This window comes from Helicoverpa armigera, chromosome 6 (assembly GCF_030705265.1).
Source record: "Helicoverpa armigera isolate CAAS_96S chromosome 6, ASM3070526v1, whole genome shotgun sequence".
Lineage (NCBI taxonomy): Eukaryota > Metazoa > Arthropoda > Insecta > Lepidoptera > Noctuidae > Helicoverpa > Helicoverpa armigera.
In genome coordinates, this window is record NC_087125.1 from 1436028 (window position 1) to 1452745 (window position 16718).

Sequence of the window (16718 nt, forward strand, 5' to 3'; positions counted from 1 at the left end):
TTGGGTGCAGTCAATTTAATTTGGGACTTTAATTATGAATGTGCTTTTAGGCTGTATTAATTTATTTGAGTGTTTTTGGTATGCCTTGCGTCTGGTTAAATTTTTAATAGCCTTAGGATGGAATTATTAATTTAAGTTTTCGGTATGTCTCGTTTTCGAGCTTCAGTTTTTAAAAATTATCTAACATTTTTGTTTGATAAAACGTACGTATGTTTAAAGAAAAATGTAAATATATTGAATTCCTGTCGTAAAAAATAAATGCTATCCCAAAACTATATCTACTCAAGTCTATCTGTCATAAATTACATCATAATAATTACTCATCTCCATTCATACATACAAAGTAGAGTCCAATAAATGGCGATATAAATCATTAACAGGGTGGTGCAATAATTACAGATTCTCAGAAAGGTCGTGAGGGCAGGTCGGGAGGCGGTCGTGACCGTATCGGTGCATGCGGCTGCTTTGACTACACGCTGTATATGGTACAGGGTTGCCCAGGAAAATAGTTCACTACAAAACTTATAACAAATTTACCCGACTTAAATAATAATAGATCTAAAACCTTTTCCGAGGTTTGACAAATACTGTAATGAAAACCGCTTCATAATCGGTTTAGCCAAACGTGAGATAATAGTGCAGATGTAGGCCATACAGGTCAAACTAAGAACCTCCTTTCTTTGAAGTCAGTTAAAGACTCCAAAATACAATAGTATCGAAGCTAGATATTTAAAATTATGTTGATGCCTAAATGATTTATAAGCCTTATGCCATTTAAGAAAAAATACGTACTTAGTAATTAATGTATCCTATTGCGATTTTTGGCATTTAGTATACCAGTTATTTTTTTGCAATAATCTTGCGATGAAGCATCCGGCAAAGGCTTTATGTTTCCTTTTTAACAAACAGACCTGTTATTAAATGCAATTTGTTGTTAAAACTATTAAATTAAGACACTCTATCAGTTGCATTTCTATCAATTAAGTTTGATCCTGTATCATCGACAATTTCTTATAGATTGCCGTTTTAAAATTAACAACGAACGCTTCGATTGGCGGAAACTGATATCCGTATCATAACAGTATTTATTCAAAAAACTAATTGTTTTATGAAACACTTTCGCACACTCGTTTCGTTTTTTAGTAAAAAAAAACAACTTTCATTTTTGTATGAACCTTTCTCTTGTTTAGCTTAGCTTAAGCTTGTATCCTGAACAATTATCTACAGTTCTCAAAAAATCATTTTAGAACTGGAATCACACAAGCAATACGAAACGACACCATTATAACATAGTTGATACCATCATCTCTTAGACCAATTTCTTAAAGAACTTACTTGATAATTGAAACGACAATCACTTGATACCTACCACCATCTCATAAACCAATTCTTTATGATATACTCAAATCGTACAAAACGACCAAAAGGACCAAAAGATCAAAAGGACCAGCCCTAAGGATCTTCAAAGAACAATGTCCGCCTCTGAGCTACGAATATAAGACAGTTCTCATATTACTGCAGCTCATAACGAGCCGTGCATGCGCAGGCGTCATATTGCATGGATGCGCCCGCGCAGGCAATCGATACCGACCTTCCGTGGCGCCGTGTTTGTTCTTTATTTAGTGATTATACCTTTTTTGAATTCTTTTGCTAATTAGCGTGGTTTTGGTATTTGTTTTTGGGATTTTAGCGTAAGGCTTATGTTTAGAAAGTAAAATTTGTTTTTTGATAAGATAAAATAAAGTTTGCTTTCAATATTAAAAAAAAAACTAAAAACTGTTTATGTGACTGTACATTATTTTTAAAACTGTAAATTATATGTCTTGCTACTTTATGAAATAATCTCGAATAGACAATACGCACATAAAGACACACACAAAAAGAAAATATTTTAGGGATATAGGTATGTAGGTACTTTGATGTAAAAGTCTATGAACAAAGTTGGTTCTACAAACAATACTACCTACCATCATTAGTAAAAGTATTCGTAAAGAGCTTGTTTGTGTGTTCGTATGATAAGTTCAATGTCAGAGACTGTAATTGTTTTAATTCTCAGAATATGACCTTTTGACGAACTGTAGAAATAACTTATGGTTTGTACAAATTAACGCACAATGATTAAATTGTGTTTGTGTAACATTGTCCCAATTTAAACTAGCCCAAGTGGGTACAGTAATTAGTTTGTTGCCGCTATTTCCAATTTTGGTAGTCGAATAAACGATTTATCAAAATCTTGTGTATGTAAATATAATATGTAAATATGTACGGTTATATTTTGGCATTGGTTGCAGAAAGGTGCAGTTAAAATGACATCATATCTGTTTTTATCTCATTAGTCTTTTTCATAGATTAGTTGACCATTTATAAAAATGCTGTTAGATAAACACTGAGCTTAAAGTCACATTTATAGTTTATCGGTTGATAGTTGTTGGAACAAAAACACAATCGTATTGGTACGAAGACCGGACCGGGCACAAACCGGACCGGTAGTGATGAGTATGAAGTAGATGGTTTACGGGATTAATACGATTTAATTGAATTCAGAACTGTATATCACTACATAGTATAAAACAAAGTCACTTTTTCTATCCCTATGTCCCTTTGTACGCTTAAATCTTCAAAACTACGCAACGGATATTGATGCGGTTTCTGTTATCAGATAGTGTTTCAAGAGGAAGGTTTATATGTATAATAACATTCATTAAATAGTGGCTAAATACTGTTATCCCGTGCGAAGCCGGGGCGGGTCGCTATTTATTAATATTTTGTGCTTGTAATCCAAATCCACTGCCCGGTTACGTTATTTTTATTTAATGTGTCATAAAAGGAAACATTAATTGCAATACTGCCTTTCAAAAGCTTATAATGTGATTGTCATAGGTATTTGATTAATGTTATAAATTGTCATTCATTACCCAGAACTGTGTTGTGAAGGTCATTTTATTTACTGCATTCACTTTGCCTCAAGCACTCTTGCACTTTATACATACCTACCTATACATAATATAAAATATGGCAGATTCTACAAATAAAATAATTTTTTTTTTTATTAAAAATCCCGTGCTCATCACATCACTAGTTATACCTGAATCTCGCACAATGCTGCGCTCGCGCCGCTCTCAGTGCGCATGCGCGTCAATTAACGCGCATCTGTCAGTTGTTTGATCAAACACTACATATACTTATGTAGGTACTGAGAGGCTTAACCGCGGCTTGAAAGACCGGTCTGTATTGTTGGGTTAATAAAAGGCTTTTATTGAAAAACAAATAAATATGAAATCTCTGTGATTGGTATATACTTTAGGGCCTTTAACCGTTTAACTGTTCATGCTTTTTGTATATTAATTTACTCTCCGAATTAATAATAAGTACATACGCGAAAGTATATGAAAGTCTAGCTGCAGTCTAGGCTTTCACGCTTAAATCACTGAATCGATTTGTTTCTTTCAAGTAAATATTCCTATTCTCATAACGATGTTTATAGTATTATTTTTTTACAATCTTACAGTACCTGAATAACTGTTGTAATATTGACACATTGATATTTAAAAAGTCTAGGAATTCAATACTATCATATACCTGTGTAAATAAACCCAGTTTACACAATGCAATACAAATTACCTCAAATGGTCGCAAGTCGGAGCTCAGAACATGTTTATTTGCGATTAGTCGCACTTTCAAGCATCTGGGTTGTGGTCGTACGATTATAATGTCTCCACATTTCCTTGATTTCTTAAGAACTCTGCGACTAATTGGTACAATATAGGCACAGTTGTGTTAATTGTTTGGCCTTTTAGTATAGATTAACAGCCTTACTTATAAACGTGAATTAAATATAAGTAATACTTAAGGGCTGTTTAAGGAAATTCTTACTTATGAACGTTGCTTAAGCATGTCTTAACTAACATTTAATGACTACTTAAGACTTTAAGTAGTGATTAGTTAAAATGTTGCTTAGAAGGTGATTAGAGATTTTATAAGTAAGGGGGTAAGACGTTAAAGAAGATTTGAAAACTCTTCAACATATTTTTTCTGAATACTCATAAAATGTCTCAAGTTAAGATCTTAAGCTTGCACGCATCATTTCCATTTTGTCGCTACGGTAGCTACGAGTAGGTTCGAGTAGGCGTGGGACATACCTATCTTTTTTATGCTTTCATCTTTTTTATAACTCAATTATTTTTGCGTTTCCATGTATAATTATAAATAAATGGAAGAGCGGATCATCCAATTAGTATTGCCAAAGAATTTACGAGAAGTGTTAGAACATTAAATGACAGAAAACATTTCGACTGAACTACTGAAGACATTAAAATAAAAAATAGTTTTTATCTAAGATCTGTTCATCAAAATAGTAAACTGTAAAGCTTTGTTACATGACGTGTTTCTAGCAAGCTCTTATCTAAATACACGAATAATGTAATCAATGTACGATAAACTAAGCAAAGTATCATCATTGGTCTTTGTATACGATCAAAAGTCAACGACAGAAGCCATTAACTGTCAATCTCAATTGACAGTTGAATTCGAGTTTGCCAGTTGAAACGAATAGGTTTTCAATTGCATTCTACGAGGCAAAGGCATGCGTACAAAGTGCCATTAATGCCAATATAGATGAATGAGCTGCACGGGCCAGCATAACTGTTGTGGCAATAAATCGTTTGTCCATTATGTCGTTAGCAGATATTATAATGGTCAGTGCATGAAAACACAGTTAACATAATGCTATAACCAGTTGTCGAAATTTCGTAACACTGTAGTACCTAACTATACGTCTGAATATTTTTTATCTCCAATTTTGGGACTATTTGATCGATTCTTAAATAATACAGATGAGGAGTGATCCAGTCCATTCAGTACTGACACCTCTTTTGTATGTATGACTTTGTAACATAACAGTGGTTATTCCATAAACATGTAATTAGTGCGTAATCTATCATACACATCGCAGAATAGTAACCTTGTGTTGGTTGATGGAATTCGCTTCGGGCGAGCTACGTAACGAAGTGTTGCTCTTTTCGTGGTCCGCTTACATTTTGGCTGATGATCACCATAAATTTAAGTAAGATGAGTACTTTTATAGCAATTATAATATAACCCGTGATGGAATGTGATTCCCAGAATCCAGGTTAATTGATATTCTCTCTATAAACTGTAAGTTTTTCCTCAATATTTTTCAAGGCTTTCATCTCATAACATTTATAACTGTCCAACTTCCTGGTATTTAATGTAAAAAAAGTGTTTTTGCTTGAATTTTCATGTCACAAAAATTATTAAGTTTTTCGCCACTACTATTAAGTAGGACGATAGTAATATGTTTTTTCGTTAAAATCATTGAACGGTGATTATTTGCTGGTAAAAAATTAAACGGTATATTGCTCTGAATAAAAGTTAATCTAAGTAAAAGTTCGACGTAATCTGGTAATTTTTAAAGCTTCATTGAACGACACATGGTAGAGATGATGAGGCAGCTGACTGACAATCTTTTAAAGCTATTTTAAAACAACGACTCGTCATTCGTAGATACTTACCACCCTTAACTGTCAAAACATGAACGTATGAGGGTGCTGACAAAACGGTTTTATTTGTTCCTTTCAATTTTAACACACGTTGAAATCTAATCAATATTATTTTTTGTCAAATTATTATATCACCAGAAATCTCATACAACTGAGGAGCCTGGATAGGCTTAGGAAATCTCCTCAGGATAGGAGGATTCCTATCCTGAGGAGATTTCTAGCGCATTACTGATTTCTCTCTTCTTCTCCATATTGTATCCGTTCTCTAAGATTCAGTTTCATCTTAATCTTTAAAAGGTCAAGTTTAAGTTGAATCCTTTTTGGTCCTTTGATACATTTCCTCAACCCCGCGTTGAGCTGCGGAAGCCGAGATTGTGATGTTAGTGATTGAGCATGACTTCCTGCGCACCTGGCACGGCGCACGTGCTGCGCGCGCTTCTTGTTTTTTGCGCCCGCGCCGCTCTGTTAAACGGCTGTCTTTATACTCTGTATGGTGTAGGGTTGAGCTTTAGAGGTAGTGTTTTTATAAAGGGTAGGTTATTATAATGTTAAGCTCCAGTTATATGCCTATATTATTTGAAAAATATGTTTAATTTTTTAAGATAATATAGCTTTTCTAACCACGGCCTAAGAGAAGCCTAACTTGTAGGAACTTAAGATTACATCAATAATACAGGTGTCCATAAATTAAACTGATGTACAACGAGGAATGACTATTATAATAGGAATGGTCTTCACAATTTTCTCTATACCTATATGTACTCATGAAATGTGCCTTCGAATTACACTATTCTAAACATTCATAACCCTGTCACAAAATTAACAATATATCATACCACTCTATTCTTAGCCAAAACATTCAATAGATCACAACCAGCCAGCCCTAGTCTAAGGACCAAAGAGTTTTTGCTCTGCGGTTTATAAAGGGCTGTCAGCATATGTCTGGTAATAATGGTGTCTGGTGCAGGTGAGCCAGCTGAAGGTAATGGCGGCTTTGTTTCAGAATAATTATTGTTGTTTTAACTACTAGGTGGAGGCCAGACGTCTGTTTAATGATATTAATAATATGTTTGTGTGTGATGACATCCTGAGGCAATTGTAGATAAATGTGTTTGTTGTGTTGATGGTGTCTGTAGTTTTAACTTTATTGTAGTGCGAATGGAAAATATGTATTCACATGATGTCCTCCTAGCCGATTATCGGCTACGGCGGCTGTTCTCATTTAAGGAGATCAGCCAATTGCGCAGGACATATTATAGTGCACGAGCATTTGCGCAGACACAGGTGCACTCCGTATTCCTTCACTCTCATAACCCGATGGGACGGCAAATCCGACACGACCGGAGAGAGATCAGGCGCAGGACCGACATTTACGTGCTCTCCGATGCACGGGTGTATCAATCACCAAATTCCAGGCTCCGGGCTGCCTTGTAAAAGTCTTCTAAAACCCACAAAGCGATTTCGGCCCGACTCGGGAATCGAACCCGAGACCTCGTGCTCAGCAGCCGCACTTGCGACAGCTAGACCAACGAGGCAGATAGATAGAGACATACAGAATAATCAGAACCGAAATATATTGTTTTGTTCTGATTCAGGACTTGCGTCACACGTTTACAGAAATGCATTTGGGCATCAAGCAATTTGGCAGTTAGAACAAATTTTTATCTTTACTTTAGTTAGGTGATTTATTTATTTTCCCTCACGATCATTAAATCGGGTTGTAAAGTCTTCACTTACCTACACCACGAAAAACTAGCTTGCATCAGCTGTCTGATCTATTTAAGCTCCTCTTAGCAAGACCCATATGCTCTTGTTACCAAAGCACTTATCATCAAAGGGGCTGGTTTATGGCATTTAGGAGAACGCCCCGGTGGGCTCGCACCTCAATGTTGATCCAGTTGTCAGTCGTATGTGACGGACGAGCTATAAAACTTAAATAGAAATGTAGGAATGTGATGTGGGCAGAAGGACCAGTTCTAGCAAAAAGAAAATGTAGCAAAATATAGAGAACACATTTCAGCAATAATTTTAAACCAACAATTCATTATGAATTATTCTAAAGTTCACTAAGTTTACTCAAAATCTAAGAGAGCCTACATCACGACGTCGAAAATTATGCATCATCACTTTCATTGTGAATTCTTAAGAAACTTTTTTGGAAGAATGATCCTTCTGCTTCATTTCTGTATTTGTCTTTAACTACATATGCTATAGATTAGGTCAGGTCTCAAGTGGTCCCTTCTTTCGTAAGAGAGCTTTTTATATTTATATTCAATTGTTTTTATGACCCGAACGTTGAAGTTTCGTAACTCAATGTTCTAACCATTTGTTTGAAAGAGGGCAATGCTTTTTGCGCATTCGTCTGGTTTAGCTCTCAATTGTTTTAGAGGTTGAATGAATTGGGACATTTGTTTAGTTAGAATGGGTCATTGAATTAAGTTCGTATTTTTTTTTAATGAAAAGGACTTGTAATCCAGGTGTGATTCCAATAAATTAAAAAGACGAAAATATGCCAAAGTTTTGCTTGACTTTTTGCCATGTTAAGATCAACTTTACAAAGCGAAAGATCTAAACTAAGAAATAATACGTTGTATTTTGAGTTGGTGCATCATTACGGGTTAAACTCCTGTAATCATTTAAACTGAACTTAATAGGATTAAAAGGATTACCACGGATTAACATCAAGTCTTCGAGAGCATATCAAATCCCATTACTACTCAGATCACGACCATTTTCTTTGAAGCAGTTGTCTTGCGACACTGCAGTGAAATACCACCTTATATTAATTAGTTTACTTATTCCATATTACAAAGGAATAGAGTTGATTTTTCAGTGTTTTTGAATGTGATGGTAAAATTGACAATGGGACAAAGATACAGGGGTTAAATGTCGGGTGATGGCACTTTAGATTGAGTTCATTTTGGAACCGTTTTCTAGATAAAGTGTTAAATATTTTTTTGTAGGGAGTCAGTTTACAGTTTTCTTATTTTTGGTTTCAAATAGTAATTTAGGTAAATATTTTTTTGTAAAGCCGTTTTTATAATTCTTTTTGGCAATAATTCTGCATTTGGGTAACACATTGCATAGCTAATGTCAATTCATGATTTTCTTTTCTATTATTTTTAATCTACGCTCGTTATATGATAAATCGTTTTCAACATTCGGAAATATAACCAAAATATATTGTTCAGTTCCGAGTATCGTAACATACTTTCACAGTCATCATGCAATATAATAACAATATAATTAAGTAAGTACGAAATAATTATGCGTTTCCTGTCCAGTCTCATTTTCCTGCAATTTCTAGCGTTTATTGTAGTAATTGTAATGGCCTCGCTAATTTCCTACGCATGTGACCGATGGTGCTGAACCAATGTTTTTGTCGTCTGTACTTTCTGTTTCGTCATTAAAATGGAAATGTTTGATTTATTTTTCAACTGTAAGAATGTTCTGCATCGTGTAATATAAAGAAACATGTACATCATTCATAAATGTATACCTCATCCATCATCATCATTCTACTGCCCTTATCTCCAATTTTTGTTTGAGATTGTTGCATCTTTTGAAACAATTGCACTATTTTATGTCGTTTACTGAGATTTCAATCATAATGTTTACGTACTTAAACTGTGATTTAAACTTAAACTTAAATGCACTTAAACGCAAGATACAAAATGGTAGCAAATCGGCCACTTTTTCTTCAAGAAGATCCATTGCGTTTTTCTAATCTCATTCATCAACCATCACAATTTCAGCACAACTTTATATATCTAAAAGTTAAAACTTATCTATATCGTATCGACCATTGCGTGTAAACTCAATTGCAAGAAGTGGGTTAACTATGGCCAGTGTGGGCGCAACCCGTAAGATGGGCCATTAACCTGTCACTGCTCTGTTATCATTATCTGAACTTAATGCTTGAATTCGTACTGTATTAGTTTTGAAGCAATTTACGGGTTAAATTGGGTTCGTGAAATGTTGTAGAGATGTGGGCGTTTGGTGCATGTCGGAATCTATTATTAGTTTTATCGATGTTTTTATCTTAGTTTTTTTTTTAAGTTTGTGATAAGCTTTTGGATATAGTAGCATGGTATTGTTTTCGTGTAACTTATGTCGTTCAAGGATGATATTTGGGATAAAGTTTTTTTAGCCATTATATAGCTAGCAATTTATTTATAACATATTTTGTCCCACCATTGCATGGAATCTACATTACAGTGTAGTAATCCGTGCCGCCTCTCCAAAACCGAAAACCCGTCCCGTTCCTCCCTTTTGGTAAGGAACCCCAAAAATCAATTGATCAATTCACGAAAACCTAATGACTTATTTATAAACAATTAAACATTACTTAACATAATCCGAACTTACACGATTCAAGTGAGCACACTCGCCCGCATCACCGGGTAATCCACAAATCGGTGCAATCAATTATAATTAGGTAAGACCCGGTCCGGCGGATACGCGCGCCGCTCCGGTCTATAACCGGGTCGGACAAAAACCGTCACGATCAGCCGTGCTTCCCATTTCCTAATTTCCTGCTGTTGGCTTGGCGTCACACCTCATTCAGCCCAATTTAGCGGCGTCCTGTGGTACGCGACACGAAGTCAGCGGTTTAACATAAGAATTGTAAGATAATCCATTGTACATTTTGTAAATCCTAATGAACTTAAAAACTATACTTTTATATTGATCATTGGTAGGGTCAGGAAGCGAGGATATCGGTAAAGTAAATTAATACATAATGTAAATATGTACCGAAGGACAAAAATGTTTTAATTATTTCTAAAGAGTGACGTTTAAGAACTCTCTAAGAATTTTGTGTCCTTTTAAATGACCCGCGTTTGTGTCAAACATAAGTTACAACTCGCTGATTTTGTAGCCTCATCGCTTAATTCCATAACGCGTGCTACTGTGATGTTTTCAATGAAGTTTAGCCGCCGTCCGTCCGTCCGTCCGTCCGCATATTTACGATCGCCCAGACGGAGTAATGGACAGGAAAACATTTTGGCCAATTTCCCACATTAGACTGTCACTTTAATTCAAACGCGCATATTTTTTGACGAAATTACTAAACGACATTAGCGGGAAATGACACCCTTTGATATTTTTTATTTTGAGAGGAAGTAAGTATTGCGGATACTTTTGTAGTAATTTATTATGTTTTTGATTTTTCAGAAATACATACCTAGATATTTATTTATTTATTTATTTAGTACACTATGGAGAACTTACAGCTAAACAAAAACAAAATAAAAAAGGAGGTCATAGTCGATAGAGAGCCAATTAAAAGTCCTCGCTTATAATAACAATATATATATTTTAACAATAGATATATTTTATTTTATTTTATACTATACTTTTCTGTATGGTTCTTTCGACCCAACGAGTCACTGAATGAAACCCTTAAAAGTATTCAAAGTATCAAACGCGACTGTCCGTGTTAATTGAGGCGGCGACGACGGCGCGTGCGGCGCCCGGCTGCGCCTGCGCAGCGGATGTTTGCTCACTTACCGAGCTACCACAGTAGCCGACCAATTGCTAGTGGTGAGAGTAAAGAGTAACTCTTGGGGTGAGTTGGGATACTTAGTAAGTGTCACTGACCTTTGGATACTATGGTAATCGTTTTTGATGATTAAGTATTTACGTAAAATATAATTAATGTGTCTGTTGGACTAATGAAGTAAATTAAGCTGGATGGTTATAAAATTAATTACTATGGCGGTAACTCATGCCAAACCTACTTTTTATTTTGATGAATTGGTTACTAAAGAATTTTTTTTACTACGAGTAACTTAGGAAGCCAATTCAGAAGATACTGTATTAACATCATCAAGAAATGAAGTCATCGACAAGCATCTCATTTACATTCAAACATCTCGACAACTATTATGTTACAAAAAAAGCCGCGACGTTCAAACAAAATTGCTATTACCTCACTTTAACGATGTCGCCGATTACATCCACCGAATTACTATTAACGGTAAAACTAAGTATTATCCTGTTTGTTTGCAGTTGGTCTTGTTTAAATTAGATTGTTTGGCCCCAGGGTACTGCTCAATTTAGTACCGTTACCGTAACGAATAAGTAGAACATCTGATAACTTGGCTTACAATACGGATTGTAAAGTACTGGATATTTTTGATGCTCAGATTAGCGATACAATGCATTTTGGATTAAGTGGTTTTTGAAGGTGGCTAAGTCAAAGCCGCGCGGATCGATCGATCATAAGGTTAAGCAACGCTTGGCGCGGTCGGTCCGTGGATGGGTGACCATCTTGTCATACTGAGTTCTTCCGTGTTTCGGATGGCACGATAAACTGTAGGTCCCGGCTGCCATTTAAACATCTTTGGTAGTCGTTACGGGTAGTCAGAAGCCAGAAAGTCTGACAACCAGTCTTACCAAGGGGTATCGGGTTGCCCAGGTAACTGGGTTGAGGAGGTCAGATAGGCAGTCGCTCCTTGTAAAACCCTGGTACACAGCTGCATCCGGTTAGACTGGAAGCCGACCCCAACATAGTTGGGAAAAGGCTAGGCAGATGATGAAGGTATCTGAGTAATCATTTTATTTTCTGGTGTAAATTAACCTGAAAAATTTGTTGTTGGGAGGTCATAAGTGTCAAGTATATATAAAAAAATCCGTCAATTATTATTGTTTTCTTTCACAACCTTTCCTAAAATAGGTTTTCACTTCAATTTCAATAATTTCTTTTTGAGATTTCGGGACCTTTTTTAGCCAATCGCAAGAGTTTAGCCAGGGACTTGATGTTCATCTTTTGTCGGCAAGTCGGCAACATTGAAACATGTGTATTCAATTATTCGTAGGCGTACATTACATTACTAAGAACACCTTCAACTCGGCCTAACAACTGTAGATACAATAAAACGCCTACTGCAGGTGTTAACCCAGCAAACTGCGCGTGGGCAGAACAAACTGTTTCATTAGCAACACGTGCTCTTGTCACGAATAGATATTAAAGTGGTTACCGATAGTTTTGTAAAGGCCAGCTGCCATTATCTGTATGTATACTTGAATTTCCTGCTTTGGGAATAAAGGTATCTGTTTATTTAATTTAGTGTCAGAACTTGAATTCCAGACACTTCTTAACGACGACAATAAATACTCATCTTTTTATCTTAAGATCAATTCATATTCAACAAATACTAAGCATACAACGCCATCTACATGTTAACAAATGAACTACCACAACAATGTTAAAGCATCGTGCAGTACGCAAGTGTTTGAAGCTATATGCGCGGGAGTCGCTGCGGCGATGTGGTCACATTACGAGCAATTTGAGGCATACGACCATTATTGGTCTTTTTAGACTTATTGTTTTATAATAGGTGTTACTTTATGTCTGTTGTAAGAACGATACAGAAATTACAGATATTTTCTGAGCGGAATGAGTTTTCTCAGTGGTGGGTATTTAGAATTTGCAGTATTTTTTTAAACCGTAGACCGATTTATTGAATTCGAAGTTATTATTATTGTAGAGGTATATGATGATGACAGAGAAAAGTCGATTGCCTGCTTAGACTAACAATCACACCCGACAAAAGAAAAAGAAGAACGGATGTTTTGACATGTTCTTATGTTTGGAGCGGAACAGGAGATTGGAACGAACAACTTGAACAGCATGCTCGTTAAAACCCAAGCATGCGCTAACAAATGGCCATAACCGATAGCCTTGTGACAAGGATGTCTAATGCAAGGTATAAAACTTTTTATCACATTTTCTAACCTGTCACTAACCAGCGTAAGCTGACCCGCACCGCAGGCGCTAGCTGTCAAGTACAGCCTTCTAATTTGTTACAGCGTACTTAGTTCTATTTTTTTCCGTGGGTTGACTTATGCTGGTTAAGTTTGGCTGCCAGTACCGCATTCCTGGGCCGTCCGGTGATAGTTTTTGCGTTTCCTTCGTCGAGTCACCAGTTCAAGTTCAGTGGAGACGAAAGATGACCACTTTTACCGGTGCTTTCTTTGATTAAGCGGTAGAGCTTTCATTAATGAGGTTTTTATAATCATCATCCTCGGTGTAGTATTTATTGTATGTAAATTGTCAGGATATTGCGAACTTAGGACGCGGTATTTAGAACAATAGCTCTTGGGATTCTCGTTCAGTTGAAGATCTCTCACAATGAATTGGTTCATGTTGGGCGATTTTTTCATGAATAACAATTTTGCACAGTCATCTTTTTATTGTTAATAACAAAATGCAGTTCGATGAACTTTTCTTTTGCATACTGGTTTCTGATAACATCTTGCTCCTTACAAAAACCTTCGAAAAAACCGAACATTTCGAAATCGAAGAGGTCCTAAATCATTTCGGAAATTCTCCCACGTTTAACAAATCTTCGGGTTTTGAAGCACCTGGCCACTTGCGAAATGTGTTGGAAGATTCACACGGTCCCAATAGTACGCGTTCGGTTCCATCGATCGGGCCTCGGTTTGGTTTCCGTGAAGGGACAGGTGTCGACTTACCCTTTGTGTGGGGGTGGGAGCTTCCGGCGCCAAGTCAGGTCTTGTTGCAAGTGCTATGTTTTGTACTATATACTTGTTTTAATTGATTTTCATTTAGTTTGTTGTTTGCAATTTAAAATTTGTTAGCATTTTGGATGAATGACATTTGAGTTTGATAAAAGCTTATCAAGTGCAGTTTTTGGAAGAATACTAGTAAATTAGCACAATTTTATTTCGCCCAATATATCTGCCTCGGTAAGATTAGATAATGCTAGCTTATCAGAATATTCACCCTTCAAAGCTTCATCATTCATCGGAAGCTCCATCGAAAGTCACGAACACATTTGGTAATGAAACACAAACTCCAATCAATGTCGATCCAGCCAACATCCTGAATCTATAGAAATCTCGACATTCCCTGCCTCCATCAATAAAATGAGGAAGTAAACGACAGCTGGTTGCAATGTAACCCCCTGTAGAGCGCAGTTCTGTGCTCAAGGCTCAGTGTGTCCCGCGCGTCGCCTCGCACGCACGTCATGTCTGCGCTCGCGCCGGTCCCGGCTCCGCGCATGCGCCTAGCGCTGCACCCCCATAACATCCACGTGAGTCATCTATAACACTAAATCTATCACTATGAAAATCATCCGATGTGCTTTTAATTCATATTTTTTGTGTAATTCTGTTCTTATTGTGCGGTGAGAACAACTCGCGTGGGAACTGGATATTCTGCAATCTTTGCATTCTGTTACACGGAATAATAACTTTATTGGTTGTTAGTTACTGTACTTGACTATCTTGTTTTGCCTGCGATTTGTTTAGCGGTTTTACGAAGTTTCGAAAGGAGTATTGCTGGGTCTTTCCATCCGGAGTTTTAAGTGTTCAGAATCACGCATTGTGTTATACCTGGTTTTATGTAGATACCTTGAATTTTGCACATCTATTGTGTTACCTGAAGCTCATAAACCTTGAGGAATTGAATACCTTACTCGTTCCTCAATTATTATTTGTTTTATGACACGTAATTCAGAACGTCGATTACATTATTTGACAGGGGTTTTCTCACATGAACTCTACCGACGAGGTCAAATTTTATTTGCAAGATTTTTTGTATATTTATCTTTTGTTAACACAGATAAATATTAGCAGTAACTTCACACAGTTTGCTCCTTAAAAACGGAAGTCCGTTATGTTTGCCTTGCTTATCAATAACAGTTCAAAATTACATGTATGACCTAAAATTTGAATTTTATCAGCGCAAGCTCCGGGCAAAAAACGATTATCTCTCCAACAGCGACAATGTCTTATCGTGAAAATGCGGATTTATTCAATCAGTTTTTAAAGCTATTAAAAGCATTTTTTAAACTGTCTGATATTGCACTGGTTTAATTTGTTATGGGGGAGGTTAATTACCAGTGCCTTCTAATTCCGCAGAATTAGACGATTCAAGGTTACATTACATTTCTACATTTTGTCAATGTCGTTATGTCCCAAATACCTGCCCCATATTTTAATAGGGATCATAATAATATGACACCTCCCTGTCAGCCAACCGTGGCAATACACCTGTGTCACCCTAACTAAGGGAGGCCATTCAACAGTGGAAATCATCCGGTTGACAATGTTTAACCGACTATCCATTATAACTTTCGAAAACAATTACCTAAAAATAATTGGTCCTCTGCAGTGCACTAGCAGACGCTGGTAAAAAATCCTGCTGTTTATTTACAATCAGTCCTAAGACTATGAGCAAATATGTTCTGTGACGTTGACAGCATATTGCAAGTTACTAATAAATAAAATCTCTTTGTCCACAGACGACAATCAAAGTATACGCGCGTTGTCTCCGGCCAGACATTGAGTACAAGACCCTGTCTGTGACGTGGGGCACTCGCGCGCAGGAGGTGGTCGGCACGCTCCTGAGCAAGTTCCGCATGAGGCACCGAGACCCGAGGCTGTTCTACCTCAGCATGGAGGTCAGAGTGAGGGCTGCGGGCCTCAGGACCACCCTCGTGCTGGATGACGATGCCAGACCTGCTGCCTTGCAGGCGTGCCATCCGAAGGGGTATTCCAAGTAAGTATTTTTTGTGTGATTGTTTTTTTTTTTTTTTGATGCAGTGTGCGTGACTGGTCAACCTTGTTTACTGTTCAGTTTTCTCGTGACTGTTAATAATGATGAGCTAGGCTACTGAATAATTTAGTCCCTATGAGTGAAGATGATGATTCCTATTTAGATCAAAGTCCTATGGCTTCTAGATTTCCCATTTTCATTGTACCTACAATAAATAATGATGCAATATAACCGCAACGTCATTAGTACGATGTTATTTACCTCCTACTACTACCATGTCATCATTCCATCACTCCTAAACTTACCAATTTTCACAAAAACAATTGACACAGCCCGCAACGAAATCAGCAGGACCCCTTTTCCTTAGAATTATATTTTTAACCCGGCATCGGTCAACAGAACCCTTCGGCCATCGCCGTTGCACCGGGCCGGTGGTCCCGGTGTACCAAAAAAGATTCTACTTATGTCCCTTCTTCCGGCACGCGGGCTATTCTCGTCCCGTAAACATGGCGGCAATAAAAATTATAAAAACTTCGAAAAGACGTCTCTTAGCGTTTATTGACCATATGTATCGTGTTACTCTGTGTTGACAGTTAAAGTACATACTGTTGGATTAACTTGAGTTGTTATGGAGTAGTAAATGGGCCATTCCTATAGTTAAACTTGGGCCT

The 16718-nt window shown here is 36.8% G+C and overlaps 1 protein-coding gene across 3 annotated transcripts in view; it reads left to right on the forward strand.

Annotated features, from left to right (window-relative positions):
- LOC110381433 (uncharacterized) overlaps positions 1-16718 on the forward strand; it is a 98600-nt gene that overhangs the window by 79273 nt on the left and 2609 nt on the right. For 2 of the 3 annotated variants that reach the window (XM_064035243.1, XM_021341776.3), the window contains one exon: positions 15794-16050. In XM_064035243.1, coding sequence (XP_063891313.1) covers positions 15794-16050 — 257 coding nt within the window. Of the gene's footprint in view, positions 1-14428; positions 14582-15793; positions 16051-16718 lie in introns of those variants that run through there. The other variant, XM_049852137.2, reaches the window with a different exon arrangement.